Source organism: Ctenopharyngodon idella, chromosome 22, assembly GCF_019924925.1.
Source record: "Ctenopharyngodon idella isolate HZGC_01 chromosome 22, HZGC01, whole genome shotgun sequence".
NCBI classification, from domain to species: Eukaryota; Metazoa; Chordata; class Actinopteri; order Cypriniformes; family Xenocyprididae; genus Ctenopharyngodon; species Ctenopharyngodon idella.
Genome location: NC_067241.1, coordinates 6,302,708 through 6,322,074, shown reverse-complemented (window position 1 = coordinate 6,322,074; position 19,367 = coordinate 6,302,708). Strand labels below are relative to the sequence as shown.

The window sequence follows — 19,367 nt, the reverse complement described above, 5'->3', positions numbered from 1 at the left end:
AGCATTAGAAGCGTTTGTCCAGCAAGGCTTGCCGTCCTCTTCCCTGGTGGCTGTCTGGACCTGAATGTAAGCACTCGGCTAGCCAGAAGTGGAAATCAGCTGGTCCAAACCTCAGGACTGAAGCCAACCCAAACCGGCGTCTTTAGCGCACTGTAACTGGCCAGGCTCTTAAAATGCTGGTATGTACAGTCAAGGGCATTTTCATCTGACGCTTAAACTGTTTTTTAAATTATAGTGATATTGTTGAGTGTCTCGACACCAGTGTTTTTGGTATTTTTGGAAATTTTATTCTAATGTACAACAGACAAAACAATAGACCCACATGCTATACGTTTACAAGGGATGGCTAGTAGCCTGGTTGTGAATAATTTTCCTTTAAAGGTTTTTTTTGCACTCGCAAAGACATTCGGCTGATGATTACGTTTTCTTTTTACAAAAGGGCTGTTTTTTGGTTTGTTTGGCTTAGTAGGTTTAGTAGAATCGTTCATATTCAGTCATTTGTGTGGTCCACCGGAGGAAATGATGTGTACTCAAAAGTTTACTTTAAATGATGTGACCATGTGCTCCATTCATTCATCTGTTTTGTTAAGGCATTTCCCTGTACAGTTCTGGAGCGTTGCACGACACACTGCTGGGAAGGGGACGTGATGCTGTAGGATTCCTGGAAAGAACCTTCTTTTAAGGCAATAATTAGTGGTTGGGTTCCAGTTCTGGAACTTTTTGAATGTCCAGGGCTCTCCCTAAGAAACAGCTGTAGACTTAACGTTCTACAGTTTACTATTTACAGGAAAACTAGTGCCGTTTAAAACCCTGTTTTTAGAAATGGACAAATGCATCCCGCTACATACGGTACAACTGTTTTGTTTATTTATATCCGCAACTTCTAAATTCATAGGGCTGGAAATCCAAATTTTTAGTACAAGAACACGCATCGCAAAATGCGCCTCTGTGAACTTTTTACTTTTTTGAAGCTATAAAATTTTTTTTTAACTCATTGCTATCATTCAAGGAATCATAGAATAATTTAGACTCTTAGACTCTTTTCCCTCAGACTTTGAATACTTTTGGCGTGAAATATATTTTGTACTTTCATTTTATGTCTTTGTCAGAGTTTGGGTGAACCAAGCTTTTGTTTGTGATTCCGCTAATTCTACAAAGGTTTTCAGTCATTCAGGTCATCGTAGTTTATTAAAACAATAAAACTGCTTTGAATGTAACTGTAGACCACTTGTTGCTTTAAAATCCCTCTGCATTGTAAATCACTTTGTTATAAGCAATGCGATACATTTACGCTCCTAGGAAATGAACACACATCCCTACTCACTACGTTTCCCTTGCCTGTCAAGAGAGAGTAAGTAGTTAAACCAGTAAAGATGTTTTAATCAGGTGTTGTTTTCCTGTTAGCATCTCCTTTGATTGGTTTTGCTTCAGCCACATGAGTTAATCAATGTCATTAATGTCACATCTACTGAGAGCAGCTGTCTTTTAAAAGACGTTGCACCACATCTCACAGCTCTCAGACTTTTTCCGCTGTTCACATTTCAAATTATCCAACACCGCAACGTTCAATGTGGCGAAATAATGTTTCGTTCCACTTCTACTTTTCTGGGTTCCCGCATGCTTATCGACCTCTCATCAGCTTTTATAAGGCAGGAACAACAGGAAAGCTCAGGAGAACGCACTGCACTCTCATTTATTTATGTATCTGTTTCGATATTTATTTATTGCTCTCCTCGCTAGCTGAGGCCTGGCTACTTGGTCTGAATGTGAGCAGAATAACAACAAATGGTTTTTTTTGTTGTTTAAAAAAAATACTGAGAAATATTGATCCCCCCCTCAAAGTTTTGATTTTTCTTGCCATTCTAGCATTTTTTTTTTTTTTTTTTTTTACTGTACTGGTTTCAGTGGGCAGTATGTATGTGGACATGGAATGAGTGTTCAGCACAATTGTTTAGTAAAAGTAAAAGTAAAATTTTCAATTTTGTAGCATTTTCTGCTTTTTTTGTACAGCGCTAGTTCATAGTGCAAAACGTCTGTCACTTTCTGTAAAACGGAGGCATCCTCTCCACATGCCTTGCCACTTTCTGCTTGGCACCGCTTTGTGTGTGTGTGTGTCAGGGTGAGACTATCAACGCTGTGTTCAGTAATGGTGTAAGCCCTGGCGTCAGGATGCCCAGTCTGCCAACTCTCCGTGTGACCTCTATATCTGGCGCCAGCTCTCGTCTCATGTCACTGCAGGGGCACTTGCGCTGGCACTATTTCCCTCCCTGACGCTCCCGCTACCATGAGGAACACCATGTCTGTCCAATGGCCTTCCGTGTTGCCTTAAACTCAAGTCAGTTCTTGGATACCTGCCATTCATCAGATGCCTTTCATCCAGATGTTGCCCCTGTCATATTTGAATGCCCAGCCATTTGTGAACAAAACAAGCATTTTCTTAGAGGAACAGTTCAGTCAAAAATGAAAATTGTGTCATCTACTCACCATCATGTTTTTACCTTGGAGCAATATCAATTATTTTACTTTTCATTTGCAGTTACAATGAATGAGGACTAGAGCTTTCAAGCTTCAAGAAAAAGTGCAAAATCACCATAAAATTCTCATAAAAGTAGTCCATTTGATATTTATTAAACATCTATAGTCTGTATCACTGATTAGTGAGCAAATCATTCTTTTTGAGTTGCATCTGTTCAATGAATCTATTCAGTTCACAAAACAAATTTGAATGATTCGTTCACTGATCCGGTTCTTGAGTTATTGAATGAGTGATTCGGTTGTAGCGGGTCTTGAGCAGAGCTCACTGGAGGGGAAGATTATCAGTGAATCATTTTCATTTTTGGGTGAACTATTCCTTTAAACCCACTGAACAGGTACCTATAGCAGGACTTTATCCCTTTAGCAGCATTTGAATCACAGTTCAGAGTTAAGCAAAGCTTTGTGCAGGTGTGCAGCTGGTTTTCTCCACATTCAACCACAAACCCTACTCCTAGGCCTAGTGCTCCTATATCAGATGCACGTCAAGAACAGATGGAAGTGCTTTCAGCTCTGCATGAGAGTGCTGTGGTGAGGAAATGTGTCTGCTACCAGCAACAACACAGTTGATGCAAAAACCCATATCTTTCTGGCATCGGAAAGATGTTTTGCTGTTCGTTGTGGTGTCACGGATTTTCATTTTGTTGTAAAGCACTGACTCTGAAGCTGCATTGAATGCCTCTGATTCATTTTTTGGCACCTTCCAAATATGGTATTTTACTCAAAAAATCTCTGCCATAACATTTGCTTTCCTCATGCACCAGCCACAGGGGGTGAGCAGTGTTTCCAAAATGTTATATCATGGTAATGGTACATTTTTTTTCATAGTATATTCAATTTAGCTGGGAATTCAGCAAAAGAAATGTTATACATTAAATAAACATGTACAATAGTAATGCCAAGCTCACTACACATTAGTTAAATTCTATGTTAATGCTTATTAAATTAAGTCACAACATTCCTTGGCAACCACTGTGTGGCTGTTATGTCAAAACATGTATTAAATTGTGTCACAGACATATTGCGGTGTTATAGTATAGCATATTTTCTGCTCATTGACACATTTCTTCGCTTAGACTGTATATATCATTATAATGACCAGCCGACCATTTTTTTTTTACATGATATAGCTGCTAAATAGGTCACAACTTAATTTAAAAAGTTAAAGATGTTAGATATAAACAGGAAACGTCCTCTCACAGTGGATCATATCTGGGGCAAAGTGTCTGTGCGGTTGACGGGGAAGTGTAAGAGATATTGACCAGTTTAGGTGGAGATTATGCTGATCGTCTTCACTGCGCGATAAGCCGCAGCTCATGTCCTAAGCGGAGTTGTCAGGTCCGCCCTGTGCTCCCCTGTGTGGGATCGCTGACTCAGGCGGCCGGGTCTTAGCTCCAGCCCTGACGCAGATTATGACCTTGGCCGCCAGTCGTGGGAGGCCTCATTAGCGGCGCACACCGGGACAGCCCAGAAAAAGTGTGCTAATTAACCTGCTAACAATGTCCTTGCTTAGTGAGCTCACTGCAGAGCCTCCGTCTGAGGATAATAGCCTTCCTTAGCTGCCAGAGCGGGAGCTGGAAGATGGAGCTGTTGTTTGGACTGATGCCCTGTTAAGGGGATGGATGGTGGAACTTGGATGACCTATAGAGAACGGCAGAGTTGTTTCCTAGATAAAGGTTAAATGGATCTTTGCGTTACACAGAGTAGCATAGTTTCATGCAAGTTTTTCATATTCTGTAGCACTGTTGCCAAATTAGAATAGACAAATGTGAATTTTTGAATAATACTTAAATCTAAACGCTATTTCAAAAGTTTCTACTAGAGTTTGTTAAAGCTGTTTGGGTGTTTTCTATGGTGTAACTTGTATAAATGTAGCATATTCTGTGAAATCACTTTGCAGGGAATTTGTTTCTTCTATTGATTTATTTCAGTCTAATTTATCTTTTATTTTTCTGGGAGTTGCCAGCCTCAAATGAAATATGACATTTTCAATCATAGATTTTTATTCTTGTACTATTCTTGAAAGTGATTGTGCTTTCGCTGTATTGTCTGTATTCATTCTCTATATTAGTAAAAAAAAAAAGGTCTATATTTATGTATAATATATAATGTATAATATATATATTGTATAATTATATTTATTGTATTTAATAGTGTTTATAGTATTAATAGTATTTAAATAGTATTTAATTTAAAACAGTATTTTTATATTAGTAAAAAAGTATATATTTATGTTTATATTTGTATATATATATATATATATGTATATATTATATACAATAATATTTTGTCCCCCTTATATATATATATATATATATATATATATATATATATATATACACACACACACACACTCTCACACACACACACACACACACACACACACACACACACACACACACACACATATTGTTTTTAAATTAAATAGTATTTTTAAATGACAGTATTTTCATTATATATATATATATATAATTTTGTTTAATATTTTATGTATGTATTGTAATTGACAAGTTTTTTTGTAATAATTTTTCAAATTATTTTTAATAATTTGCATTTAAAAATGCTCGTTTAACTCCTGACATTACAATATTGTCAGAACTTAAGATAATATCATAATTTGTTTAACATAATATTGCTCAGTGAATGCTGTCATTATGTATAAGTATCGCGCATCAGATCTTGTGTCGTACAGTTGACCAATGGCATTTCTGTCAGTCTTTTGGATTCTCGGAATGACAAGTGAATTTGCAGCCCAGTTCGGTCATGGAGAATAAATTCCTGTACGTGCTGTGTTGTTTGTAGCCGAACTGAAAGCGTGGCAGGCTGACATTACTGAAACCCAGCCTGTAATCTATGGACTGTAAAACTAGCATTTGGACTGCCACACACAGCAGGGATATGCTCACGCATTTGGACTGCCCTGTGACAGCCCATAAAAATATCCCTCAGAACTCTGTTGACATTAGTGCGCCCCACAGACCGCCAGGCACTGTGAGATATGCATCTGATATTTGCTAAATGCTAATCGGGTATTTGAAATCATTATGCGTTATAATGCGATCACAGCTGTAATCAGATTGCATTAAAATACCTCAATGACACACTTCTTCTATCACTCTCTATAGAGACAACATGGCCCAAGCAGGACTAACAAGGGTTAATGAAGGATGAGTGAGGAAAGGATGAGAGGGGGAAGGAGGGAGGAAGGGAGGTTGAGGGAATGGCCTTGTCCAATCCTAATCTGTAAACCCTTCAGTTGGCCTTGAAGAGACGACCTGAGCGAGGAAGACAAGTGTGTGGCGTGTACGCCGGTACTGGCCTGGGATCAGTTTATCAGTCTGCAAAGAACTCTGTACTTTAACCCTCTTTTTTCATGTTTAATGTGTGTATATGATTCATGTGTAGAAACATTAATGTAAAAGATAATAAAATGTAGTATTATATAAAAAAAAGTCTATTTAAAGGGTGAATATGAATCATGTTTAAACAATTATAAAAGATAATAAAATATAGGTTTAAAAAGATTTAAAAATATATATTTTTTTCAAAATAACCTTATATTGTCCATTCAAATTGTTTTAATATGTTCCTCTGACCAAATTAAATCCCATTTTACAGATATTGTTGTTAAATATTAGTAAGGGGTCAATTTTACTTAACTTTGAAATATATAATAAAACCATTCCATATGACATATATGACATATATAGTGTGTATAACTGGGGTCCCTGAGACCCTAAACAAATCATATAATATTTTTCATAAAATTTGAAACATTTTATTAAGTTTAGGCTTTGGGTTCTCTCAAGCTAAGCATTCATCGGTTTCTTCACCCATCCAAAACAGCTGACAAGATCAGTTCTCTGTTTGCAGTCATACAATACAAGGCTGCGTATAAAGCCTTTTTGACACCAGGGCATAAATACTTTCTTAAATATCTTTGGAATTACATACAGATTTTATTATCCATTCTAATGTCTAAATCCACACGCACATGTTAAATGCTAAAACCAGCCCCTTTTATTCGGCACTTATCGGGTTCCTTTATGAAATGGCAGATCTCTAGAGATTACACTCATCCCCCGCGCCTCCAGAGACCCAAACGATTTCAGCAGAGCGATCATAAAAACCATAATCACCTGGTTTTAAGCTCATAAACTGCTTATGAGTTGAATGTGTTGATTAGAACATCTTAAGGTTGAAGATGAGACTGGATGAAACTCAAAATTGCTTGACACAGGAATCTGTCAGCGCTCATTATACGCTTAAAATCCAAAAGACAATGAATGCAGAAGCAAAGCAAAAGAGCCAAAGGCAGAGAGCGTTTCAGCTTCAAGGGACCAGACCGGAGTGCAGCAGGTCGGCCGTGTTTGATTCAGTCGAGATTGTTTGTGGTGGAATTACAGTACATTTCTGTATTTAATTTATGCTGTTGCATCATTCTTGTTGTGTTCAATGGGTAAGTTTGATCATTTCAGTTTAAATGGACAGAATTGGTAGTTTTTTTATTGAAAGGGTGTGTGTACGTGCGCTGTTTCTTTGAGTTTGAGATTAGGAATTCCTAGGAATATTTACTTCCTCTCACTTCTTCTTGTTATCTCTCTCTCTCCTTTTCTTTCTCCTTCTTTCTCTTTCCTTTTTCAGTCGTGACAGTGACCTCTCAACGATCATCTCCAACCTGCACCACACCCGACAGCACGGCATGCCCGAGGGCCAGCCCTGCTCTGACCTCAGCCTCGCCTCCGCACACTCAGGTAGGACACACCTAGAGACAGCACACCTGAGACACATTTACACAAAATGGGAGATGAATGTTCTGGTATGTTATTATCCATGTGTTTGTGGCCCTTATGAAGTGAAAACATACTTATGGAGCAAAAGCAGACACATGGACATGAATAGGAAGTGTTCTGGATGAACATGAGTTGAAAAACGCTTTTATGATTATGATACACACTTCTCAAATCTGTGAAATGTGCAGTATTTGACCTATAGACTTGGATTGTTGCTATACTTGTTTCTATGGCTTTCTCTGTCTCTACATTAGTCAGTTTTATTGCCGTCATATTCTGTTTTTTACAGGATTTATCCTTTGATTGATGTAGAACAATTACACTGGCTGCGTGTTAGTATTTTAATTCGGTTTAATTTGCATGATTGAGGGCTGTAAGCTCATTACTCGCTCCATTGTGGCCATCTTCATTCCATTACTTAATGCTCTTGTCTTCGCCTCTCTTAGCACACAACTTAAACCACCGTTAAAACTACTCTCAGTAAATAGCTTTATTTGTCATTAATCTCGGACCAAACAGAAGGACTACCGGACATACTGTGCGTTAATCTCGTTGGTAATCTGAACCACATGGTCACTCAAGGGTTAAGTAATTTTGATCAGTCTGGTTTTACAGCTATGCTTTAATGTATTGTTTGAGGATTTATGTTGCATTTTAATATTTTTAAAAAGTTTATTTATTAATTTTTACTATTTTAATGTAATTTATTTTAATAACAATAGCAATATATACAAAATGGTATTTAAATATATTTATACTTATTATAGTCTTAATTAGAGTTTATATACAAGTCTGAACCACATGGTCACCCACATTATATATTATATAATATATAATATATGGGTCAATGACGTGATGGGTCATTTTTTTGTCCAAAGGCCTTAATAATAATAAAAAACAAAGATATGACATCCAAAGTATGTAAGGTAGTACAACTAGATCACTTTTACATATAAAGGTATTTCAAAGATTTTGAAGTGTCAAAAGGTCATTTGGTTTAACCATCCAAAGGCTAATACAGCCATTTCATTTGTGATTAAAATATCTTAAAATTTAATAAATGTATATTTTTTTAATCTGGCATGATTTTATAACATCATATATCAACATAGTGCAAAATGGTATTAAAATTATGTGTAGAAGTCGTTGCTTTGTTATGAGAAAGAACGTCCGGAAAAATTAATTTCATTGATGTCATTTGGAGTAACCAAAATAAAGGGACCATTTTGGATCAAGTCATGCGGTCAATATCATTCAAAAACCTGCAAAGGACCACATGGTCATGAAGCAATGTTACTAACTCTCTCTTAACTATTTGAAAAATTCATGTTTTCACTTGCTCATACGCATGTCCCGAAACATCAGGTCATTCGGTATAACCGCCATAAAACATGGAAAATGTTGTAATATTTTTACAACTTGTACTAAATATAAAATGTTTAATTTTCCTTTTGCTAGCTAGCTAGATATCAGCCTGCTAGCATTGCTTGAAAATATTGTCATTCAGTATAACCAAAAATTTTGGTTAAACCGAATGAATTTTTTGGTGACAAATTTTGTCCATCTAGTAAAAAATGACCAAAACAGTGTTAATTGATTATAAAAACCACATAATCTCATTGTTAACACTTAAAACATAACACAAAAACTTAACACTTAAAACATGTTAACACATAAAACTTCAAAATTAATTTCCATTAGTTTTTTTTACACTTTTAAAAACCTTATTCATCAATGACCTATATATATATAAAAATATTGAAAAAAAAAAAAAAAAAAAAAAAAAAAATATATATATATATATATATTTTTTTTTTAAATGTTAATTAATCAATGGATTAAATTGTTTATTTATTGTTATTTATTTAATTAAATATTTAAAAAATTCTTAATTCATAACAAGTCTCAAATGACTATTACCAACGATAAGTGTTTACAGTTAGACAGCTTCTGATTTCAAATGTTAACTAAGTTTAGTCATTTTCTAGTTTGCACTATGTATTTATTTATTTATAGAATTTATTATTAAAATGATTTAGCTCTTTAGGTTGTAGTAAATACTACATAGTTAATTCATACTATGGAGGATCCTATTATTGGTTTGTGGACAAATGGCCATATGTGAATATACGTGACTAAATCCTATTACAGTGGCATTGGCCCAGAATTAAACAGTCCCAGTCCAGATCTAATGGCTCTGAAGATGGATCAAACCACCTTTACTGGACTGGAGGTTATACTAGACTAGAGATCTAAGGGTTGGGTTAAAAACATGACTAGTATAATTCTCCCATAACTTAAATGGAAGATGCTCAGTTAATCTTAATCTTAATTGAAGACGACACAAAGGAATAAGAGCGGAAGCCACCTGCAGCGTGGCTGATGACCAAAATCTGTCAGTTTGAGCATTTAAAAGAGGTTTAACGGGTGCTGTAAGCAGCTAGACTCATGTCTGTAAACAAGTCCAATCCGATCACCCAGCGCATCTAATTCTGTCTGCCAGTGAAATTAGAGAGCCTCCGTCCCTGGGCCAGGTTAATGGTCGAACGGATAGAACAGACCCATTTGGACGTGCATATTTTTTTTCTTTTTGCATGATCAGAATAATTCACATTTATTGCATTTTGCATTTTACCACAGCGTGGCAATAAGTTGCAAAGCAGAGCATGTTGGATGCATCAATATGTTAAAGGTTGACCTTATATAAGCTTAAATCAATGCAAACATAAGTGTACATTTTTCCATGTTCAGCTGTGAGACTCCCAACAGCTTTTTTTTTCTCCGTCACACAGTCTCTTTTACTTCCTTTCAAGTCTGACTTCTTCTGTGGGTATGTGGTTGAGCGAGAGAGAGAGAAGAAAAGGTTGGAAAAGTGCAGAACAAATGAATGAGCAGAGCGTCGTATGGTATCAAGGGAGGGTGGACTGCAGTGTGGAGTCGCGAGACAGGCGGAGGAAGAGGAAGCCAGCCGACTGCCGCGCTGGGGTTGCTTTGCACCGGAGAGGCCCGTTAATTAAATCTGAGGGACAGACATGAGAGCTGACCCAGGCGTCAGCCGCAGCCAGTCAGCGGCGGAGGAGAGGCGGCTCCCGCTCCCCCTCCCTCACCACCCCCCACCCCCTCCGTCCGGCCGGCCGGCCTGCTGGCCCCAGCGAGGGATGGGGGGAGGGCAGGGCGCCGGCAGCTCGTCTGGCTCTCTGTGTAGACTCCTAAACGTGGCTTTGCGGTCAGACCAGAGACTCTTAATAGGCGTATAAGGTGTTTTTGCTTTTTTTCCCCTCCCTCTCTGCCGCTCTCATGCTTTCCTAAAAGCAGACAAGAGCGTCTGCGGGAGTCTGTTGTGTATCTGGACCAGCGAATAAACGTAGATTCCCTGAATTTGTATGTTATAATCTTAATCTTCTTTCTGAAGACGCAGCATTTGCATGTTTATACTGCAATTGAAGTGTCCAGTCAATGATGTTTATGTTTTTTCCTCCCACAAATCTACTTGTCCTGTGCACGACAATTATTGTACTTAAGGATGGGCCTTAACCGAATACACTGTAAATCACTTACATAAAACAGCCTAAAAAATACATAAAAATATACATGCATATTATATAAAAATATTAAATAAAATTACTTCAGTAGTATGCTGATTTTAATATGCTGATTTGGTGTTCAACAGACATTTCTTAATATTATTAATGTTGAAAACAATCAGTGTTGCTTGTGCTGCTTAAGATTTTTGTGGAAACCATGATACACTACCATTCAAAAGTTTTTTTTAAAACACTTTAATTCAGCAAGGATGCATTAAATTGATCAAAAGTGACAGTGAAGACATTTATAATGTTACAAAAAGTTTCTGTTTCAAACAAATGCTGTTCTTTTGAACTTTCTATTCATGAAAGAATCCTGCAAAAATATATATCCTGGTTCCCACAGAAATATTAAGCAGCACAACTGTTTTCAACATTGATAATGTTTCTTGAACAGCAAATCAGAATATTAGATTTCTGAAGGATCATGTGACACTGAAGACTGCAGTAATGATGCTAAAATTTTAGCTTTGACATCACTGTAATAAATTAGGCTACATTTTAAAATATTTTAAAATAGAAAACAGTTATTTTAAATTTTAACAATATTTCACAATAGTATGTGTGTGTGTGTGTGTATATATATATATATATATATATATAAATAATATAAAATATTAAATAAAACATTATATAAAATCTATTAAAATATAATATAAAATTATAGTATATTTATTAAATAAAATATAATAAAATATAGTAAAATATTTTTTAAATAACTATATATTTTATTTGAAATTATATATAAGTGAAAAAACAGCTTGACATTATGTACCACTTAAGTTAAAAATAGTATATTCCAAACAGTAAAACAAATTTTATGAAACTGAAAGTTCCAGCTCAAAATTTTGATTGGATGAGCTACATTAGAAGCTGTGGTAATGTGCTGAATCAATAGCCACTTTTCCACAGTCAGGCCGAACGGTTTTTTAGAAATGTAAGGAACGGTTCCAGTTGTTTCCACTTGACCCTGGTACGGCACGGCACGATTACAAACCGTTTTCAGCCCAGAATTCTCGGCACGGTTGTCTAAGTCACATGTTACTCAACAACTGCAAACAAGTAAACTCTATTTCTAGAGTCTAGTGTCTAACAATCCCTTAAAAATAAGTTTTTTTTTTTATCTAGACTTGTTTGGGATACGTTCAACTCTGAATTTTCACATTTCTCCATGTTTTTTCATCATTCTGATTCTGTAAAGCAGTCTGGCCTAGTAAATGCTACTGTCATACAGTGCAGCCATAATTATACTTTTTTTAAAAAAATTTTTTTTTACTTTTTCTATATCTGTTGATTTTCTGCCGATTCTCTGCCTGCTTTTTTTGCATCTTCCTGCATTTTCCTCAAACACCTTTTGTCTCCCTGTCTTTATTTTTCCCTCAATTGCGGCATTTTTTTTTTTTTTGCCTTATTCTTGCCTTATTATATTGTTTTCTTTCCCATGATTTTGATCTCTTTCTTTTTTCTCTGCTCGTTTCCCTCCCTCATTTTCTGTCTCTCTCTCTTTCTGTCTGTCTCTCCCCTAAGGCTCTCAGTGGGGGAGCGGCAGTAGAGGGGGGCGGTTCTGAATCCTCTGGGCTGGCGGAAGCGCCGTGCTGCTCCCAGCCCCCCCCCATAGCCAATCAATGCCATCCTTTCAGTTCTGGCCGAGCCCCGCAAACAGGGGGATCAATAAGTTATTAGCACCATTCTGTCAGCTGTAATGTGGAGATTGATTGGAGGTTGGGGCTCCGCCGCGCCGCCCGCCACTTCCCCTGTCTGATAAAGATGACAGATTAAGGGAATAAGAAAAGGGAATTAAGGAGTGTGGCCTGTCCAACTTGTCAGTAGCTGGAGAGAGACGGAAGGAGCAAAGGGAGAAGGAGGAGAAAACCAAGAGCCTCCCGCTCTCCCTCTCATTTAGTCGTTTTGCTATTTCTCCATCCATCTAGCCTTCTCTTTTCTCCTCTCCTCCCTTTATTAAAGTTCTGCCCTTGTTTTGGCCCAGCTCCGCACCGCCCAGGCTGGAGTTTAAAGGAATTAGCAGCAGTGCTGGCGACAGGAGCCGTTCCGTGAGTTGGGTAACATGGCTGAGGCACGAGGCAGCTCCGAGCCTCCCTGTTTGGTGTTAAATGTGAGCATCACAGCTTTAAGAGGCAACATTTAATTGGTATTAAAGGCTTTCCGCCTTAAAATCTCTGACCCTGAGGCAGACAGGCGCTGTTGAAACCCTGCCTCTCCCTTGAGCGCACTGTGAGACAGAGAGAGCGCAGTATTCTTGCTGCTGCTGTGGATTTTTGAAGCTCTTTGAAGCTGTATTTTGCATTTATTTTTTGAATGAGCACTAAATTTCAGGGTAGAGAAGTACATAAAGTATGTATAGCTAATTTTTACTAAAAAAGTTTGTATAAAAAGACTAAGCATACTATTACTATTTCTTCCTTATGAGTAGTAGGCTGATATGCTATTCCAAATTTAGCTTAATCTTATATGTGGAAAAGCAACAGAAAATACTGTGAGAAATACTCTCACATTGTGAGTGATCTCAACTTGACGTTCCGTTTCCAGTGAAAGCAAATTACCTGTAATTCTGCGTTTTTTAATCCATTTTTGAATTGGGACTTTCAAATATATGACATTTTTCCTCAAAATTGTGTAAAAATGCAAAATTACCTTTTATTTTCTGACTTTTGCTGGATTAGAACAGTTAACATGGAGGTTTATAAGGAGAAAAGAAATTGCGAGTGAGTCAGTGTCACTTCCCGCCTCCAGCTCCTCCTTGCAGAATAACTGCTTCCTCCTCACAGTCCCAAACTCTCTTCTCTTGTTGAGTGCATTACTTCAGCTAGAGACCAAAGTGCTAAGAGCAGACAGAGAGTACGGTCCGGAGCCAGGTTTCCTCTCCGCCTGCGACGACGCCATGGGCACACTGCCCTGCTCAAAAACTTCCCCCTCTCACTTACGAAAGCATTTCGTACTGCAAATCACTCTGTCCCGCACTGTCAAATCATATCATGAGACTTTAAAGGTTCTAAAGTTTGTGTTTAATCACTTGGGGGGTTTGATTCGGGGGACAGCGCTGTGTGAGTTTGAGCTGTAGGTCTGAGTGACAGTTCAGGACCGTTGATTTCGAAGAGATGGAGATGGAGGTTGAGATGAAGAGGAACTGGACTCAGCCCAGGGCTTTGGGAGTCTTGGCAGGCAGGAGGTTGCCTGATAAGACGTGATGGAGCTTGGAGAACAGTCTGGGCTGGAGATAGCAGCACTAGGGTGGCTGAGCCCTGTGGGAAAGACACTACTAAGAGATTAGGGTCAAAGAGAGACATACAGGGAGGAAGAGAGAGCAGATCAACATAGCTGGTACAGAAACCAGAGGGTCCTGTGGTTTGTAGAAGTGTTTCCCAACCCTTTTTGTCTTGGGTACCTTCACAACCCTATTTGTAAGTTCTTCTTCATCCACACCGAATCAGAAATCTGCTCCTTTTAACTCATATTATATCATTTAACACCTTTTAAACCAAAACTTTACTGGCTTATCTGAAGTTTTTGCACATTACTTGAGAAGCAAAAGAGACAGGAGCAGCCGATTGCTATAGTTTTACACTTATGCAGTGATCGTATCAGTTCTACGTGAAGATAGAGAGCGGAAAATAATTGAATACGCCAAGGGAGATTCTTCACCTCAAAGGCCGGCGAAGGGAGAAGTGGAGTGAGAGACAGACGGAGGGAGTGTTGTTGTTGTCTTTGGGCGGAGGTTAGGAGAGGATATGGGGGCCCATTAGAGAGGCCCCTTTTTCTCTTTGGAGTGGGATAGACAGCCTTCCCCCCCTGATGAGAAGACATCAAACAGCGTCATTAGTAAAGCTCGCTCCCCACAAAGAATCCCAGACCGAGCTCTGCCACTCCAAAAGCCCTTTCAAGCGCAGGCTTGCTTTTCTTTCTCTCTATGTGTCTCTCTCCAGCACTCTTATCTGAGAGAGGGATGAACCGTACGCTTGGTGTCGAGAGGCAGGGGTGCGAGAGAGTAGTTTGTACTTTTGTGTCGGACATATACGAAGGTGCAGCCTCTCTCGGTTTTGTTGCCATGCAAGAATCTCCCCCTTCACTCTTCTTTGATGTGTAGAGCTTTATTCATGGCTTACATGTAAGGGTTATCTGTAATAATGGCTTCCTTTAAAGACCCTGTGAAATAAAAATGAGAGTTTTGTGGCTTTTTAGTTCATATCTTTTAGCTGTGAGGCTAATGCTACTATACTCCTTAAAGGGTTAGTTCATCCCAAAATGAAAATTTTGTCATTAATTACTCACCCTCATGTCGTTCCGAACTCGTAAGACTTTGGTTCATCTTCGGAACACAAATAAAGATCTTTTTGATGAAATCTGAGAGATGTCCGTTCCTCCGTTGACCACCTTTGCAACGACCACTTTGATGCTTCAAAAAGTTCATAAAGAGATCGGAAAACTAATCCATATGAATCGAGCAGTTTAGTCCAAATTAGTCAAATTTAGACCACCTCTTCCGGAAGCTCAAACGTGCTGCACAGAAGAATGAACCTAATTGGTTACGCAGCACATTTGAGCTTCCGGAAGAGGTTTGTTCTTGTGCGTCATTCAGGTTCGGTTGAGCTTCTGCTTATGTTCACTGATCAATGTTTACATTTGAGTAAAAGCCTAAATTAAATCTGTTCATCATAAAAAGCGATGGAGTCTTTGGACTAAACGGCTTGATTCATTTGGATTTGTTTTCCGATCTCTTTATGGACTTTTTGAAGCGTCAAAGTGGTCAGCCTCCACTTTTCTAGAGAGAGAGAGAGAGATAAAGAGAGATTTCAGATTTCATCAAAAAGATCTTTATTTGTGTTCCGAAGATGAACGAAAGTCTTACGAGTTTGGAACGACATGAGGGTGAGTAAATAATGACAGACTTAATGGCTTCATCAAAAGCATATACCATTGATTAATAACCTCGTAGCTCACAGTAGATCTGTCTTTAACGGTTTATAAGTTGTTAAAAATCAATTCCCCAATGGATAAAATGAATAGGATATTTCATCCGTAACCCAACTGTTGCACTTTATACCACCTGCAACTGTCTAGAAAATAACAAATCAAATTGGCTATTTAAAAAGGAAAAAGATGATATGTCAATATGTTGCATTCAAATATTATGTTTCAATAGGAAATACGTCAGCATAAGAAAGAAAACTGCGCTTGTTGAGCAATATTATGTGGTCTTTAAAATGATGCCCCCACAGGGCACCATAAATGTTTTTAAAATAACTTTTTATGATATCTATAGACAATAAAACACAATAAATACAATAAAAGTTCAAATACAAGCAACATGTATAATCCATTTTGTCTCAATTTATTGCACGATCCCATTAGATAAAGAATCAGACAGCAACAAAAGACAAAAGGAAGAGCATAACTCTGTGGCTTTGACTTTTTTACTTCATGTGGCGCATGAGGGCAGAAAGAGAGAGAGAGAGAGTGAGAGAGGGAGAGGAGAGTGCAATGACAAACGGTCTCTTCCTTCCTGCATGCATGCACCACCATGCTCTCAGCAGCACCCCTCCCAGCATGATTAGCAGGATATTGATTTGAGATGTGTTTGGGGGGAGGAGGGTGCTGTAATCGTACACTAGACACCAGCGGCTCACTAGAGCGCTGCATTAGGCTAGTGCAGACAGCCTCCACTTTTCTAGAGAGAGAGAGAGATAAAGAGAAAAGGGGGAGGGAGAGAAAGAGTGATAGAAAGGAAGGAAGAGATTAGCAAAAGGTGTGAGCTCTATATTCACTGAAAACAGAGAGTGAGAGTGAGTGAAAAAAGCAAAAAGGCATAATAGCGCGACAACAGGAGTTTGATAGAAGCCAAGACCGCTTACTTTTTTCCATTTTTTTTCTCGCTCGCCTTGTCATTTCTTGTCATTTTACTCCGTATTAGGCCGGTGTGAAGACCAAGAGCGTTTGTATGCACAGATAGAGAGATAGATAGTCAGAAGACAAGAAACAACGGTAGAGAGTGAGGGTGAGTGCAAAAGAGAGGGAGCGTGTTTGTTCGAGATAGGAGAAAGAGAGAGAGCGGGCAAAAGAATCTCTCGTTTGGCTGAGTAAGAACCAGATCTGTCATTCACGCTGGCGCAGGGCCCTCTCATCTCTTCGTATCTTTAGTCGCTCTCACAGCTCTATCATGTATGCAGGTACAGAGCCAGGCGGTGAACTGCATGCTAAGGGGTTTAGGGGCCGTCTGACCGCATCTGAACCCCCCAACCTCTTTTTTTTTTCCACAGATGACATTCTAGGCAAGAGGAGAGCCTACTCCCCCAACAGCAGCAGCGAGTGCCCATCTGACAGCAAGAAGTCCCGCAGTGTGTCACCTAAAGGTAGGGGGCCCCTCTTGTGCATGTGTGTGCATGTGCGTGTGTGCTGGAGATGAAAATGTGCTACAATCAGAGCTGTTTAACCTTAGTGCGTAAGATGGAGTAGGTGGGAATAGATGGGGTGAGATTGAGCGAGAGTGGAGAGAAGGGGTGGACAGATAGTAAGAGGAGGGAGGAGAGAACAATGCTCAGTGGACGACAGGCATCTCCTCCCCCCTCCTGTTAACTTTTGTGCACACTCTGTGTGGCGAGTTCACAAGTGCAGCGTTGCTAATTCATAGGATATATATAGAGAGAGTTTGGTTCCGAAAAGTTTAGTTTAAATTGAGAAATTAACATAAATCTAAATGTCACTTCAGTGGAAGGACTGAGTCACATGATCAGTGTCACAAATTTGATTAATTGATTAGTGACCTAGAATACCTGAAATATTGATTCAAAATTCTTAAACTTGTAATATGTATTCTCAGAAATGTACTTCCAAATTTAAATTAGATCTTGAATGCCAGGTTTTCAATGTGTTCTCAGACTTTCAGACATTTATAGCAGAATCTAGATGGATTCTCTTTTTTTTCTTTATTTCCTGCCATTCTAACTAACACACCTCCATGCTTGGGTGCCGACGCTTAGAAAGGGTGAGTTTTTGTTGTTGAGAGCGTGTTGTAGGAGTTGAAAATCAATAAAGTAAGAGTGTTGCTGAAGCTGGATTTGCTGTTTTGCATAAATGTGTGCTGGATCACTGAGGCTCTGGACACAGTCATTAACCAAACACACTCACCTTCAGACCTGCTAAAAGAGCCTCTTGTATTCATAGGGTCAAAGCAGCGGGGATCTAGATCTAGTAGAGGTGAATGGGATGAGTTCTGTATGAACTGTTTGGTCTGATTACTCTGATGGTGCTTGTAGAGACAAAAAGTTCAGAAAACAGTATTTGATTTGAAGTTGTGACACTCTTTGCTGAAAATCAGGTTATTAATGTTGCAGTCTCTATTGTAGGATGGGCAACTTCAGTCCTGGAGGGCCACTGTCCTGCAGAGTTTAGTTCCAAACCTAATCAAACACACCTGAACAAGCTAATCTATGTCTTCAGGATTACTAATGCTGCCTTCACATGCTCTCGGGATTATCGGAAATACGAGTTTCCTAGGTAAAAATTGCACATGAACGCCCTCCCATTTTGAATGCGATGAGCTCGTAATCACGACTTCAGAAGAGGGAATTATCAAATTTCAGATAGCACGTGAAGGCAGCATAAGATACAGGCAGGTGAGTTTTTATTAGGATTGGAGCTAAACTTTGCAGGACAGCGGTAATCCAGGTTGCCCATCCTTGTTCTATTGTAAAACAGGCTCTCTCAGGTTCTTCTTTGGGTTGGAACATACTGCATGCATGTCCCACATCCATACTACCATCATAACTAAACTAGGTATTAAAGAAGGCTCAAATCCAAGAAGTCCAGTTTAGGATTATTCTAATATATTTTGCAGTGGTCTGTTGGAGAGAAAAAGAGCAAGTGAGTGAGGGACACAGTAAGGAGGATTGGGTGATGTTTGACTTTCTCCTGCTAGGAAAAGAAATTGTGGTTTCTTTTTCCTTTCATGAATGTGTTTGAGTTTGTGCGATAAGCCCATGGTTTTGAGGTTACTGTGTTTTTTGGACATCATTTGTACATATAATGTTCATCTGGGTGAAGTAATCAAATCTAAAATTTAGCTCAAAATCAATATCTTCATGCTAACATTTAAATCTTAATATTTAACTAAAATGTAAATCGGTGATGCTCCTGGGTATTGTCAGCCAGCTGAGCTAATGAGGTGAAACAGCATAACAGGCAGGCAGCAGAAACATCAGGCAGACTCAGTGACACCAAGTCAAATATAATCAAACATCCAGCAGGAAGAGTTGAGCAGGCAGTGATCTGGATCTGTTCCCCAGACCAGTGAGGTGACCAGTCCTGCAAATTGTAACATATTTTTTGTTTAATTTGTTAATTAACCCCCAAGTTTTTAGCAAGGCATTTACACAGGTCCTAAAATTAACACTCGTCAAGAGCCAAATGCGAGTAAAAATCGGTGTTGGTGATTATGTAAAAGGGT

The 19,367-nt window shown here is 38.6% G+C and overlaps 1 protein-coding gene across 3 annotated transcripts in view; it reads left to right on the top strand.

Annotated features, from left to right (window-relative positions):
* samd11 (sterile alpha motif domain containing 11) overlaps window positions 1-19,367 on the top strand; it is a 76,442-nt gene that overhangs the window by 36,463 nt on the left and 20,612 nt on the right. For all 3 annotated transcript variants that reach the window (XM_051880349.1, XM_051880348.1, XM_051880347.1), the window contains 2 exons: window positions 7,177-7,286; window positions 17,182-17,274. In XM_051880349.1, the coding sequence (XP_051736309.1) occupies window positions 7,177-7,286; window positions 17,182-17,274 (203 nt within the window). The remainder of the gene's footprint in view (window positions 1-7,176; window positions 7,287-17,181; window positions 17,275-19,367) is intronic.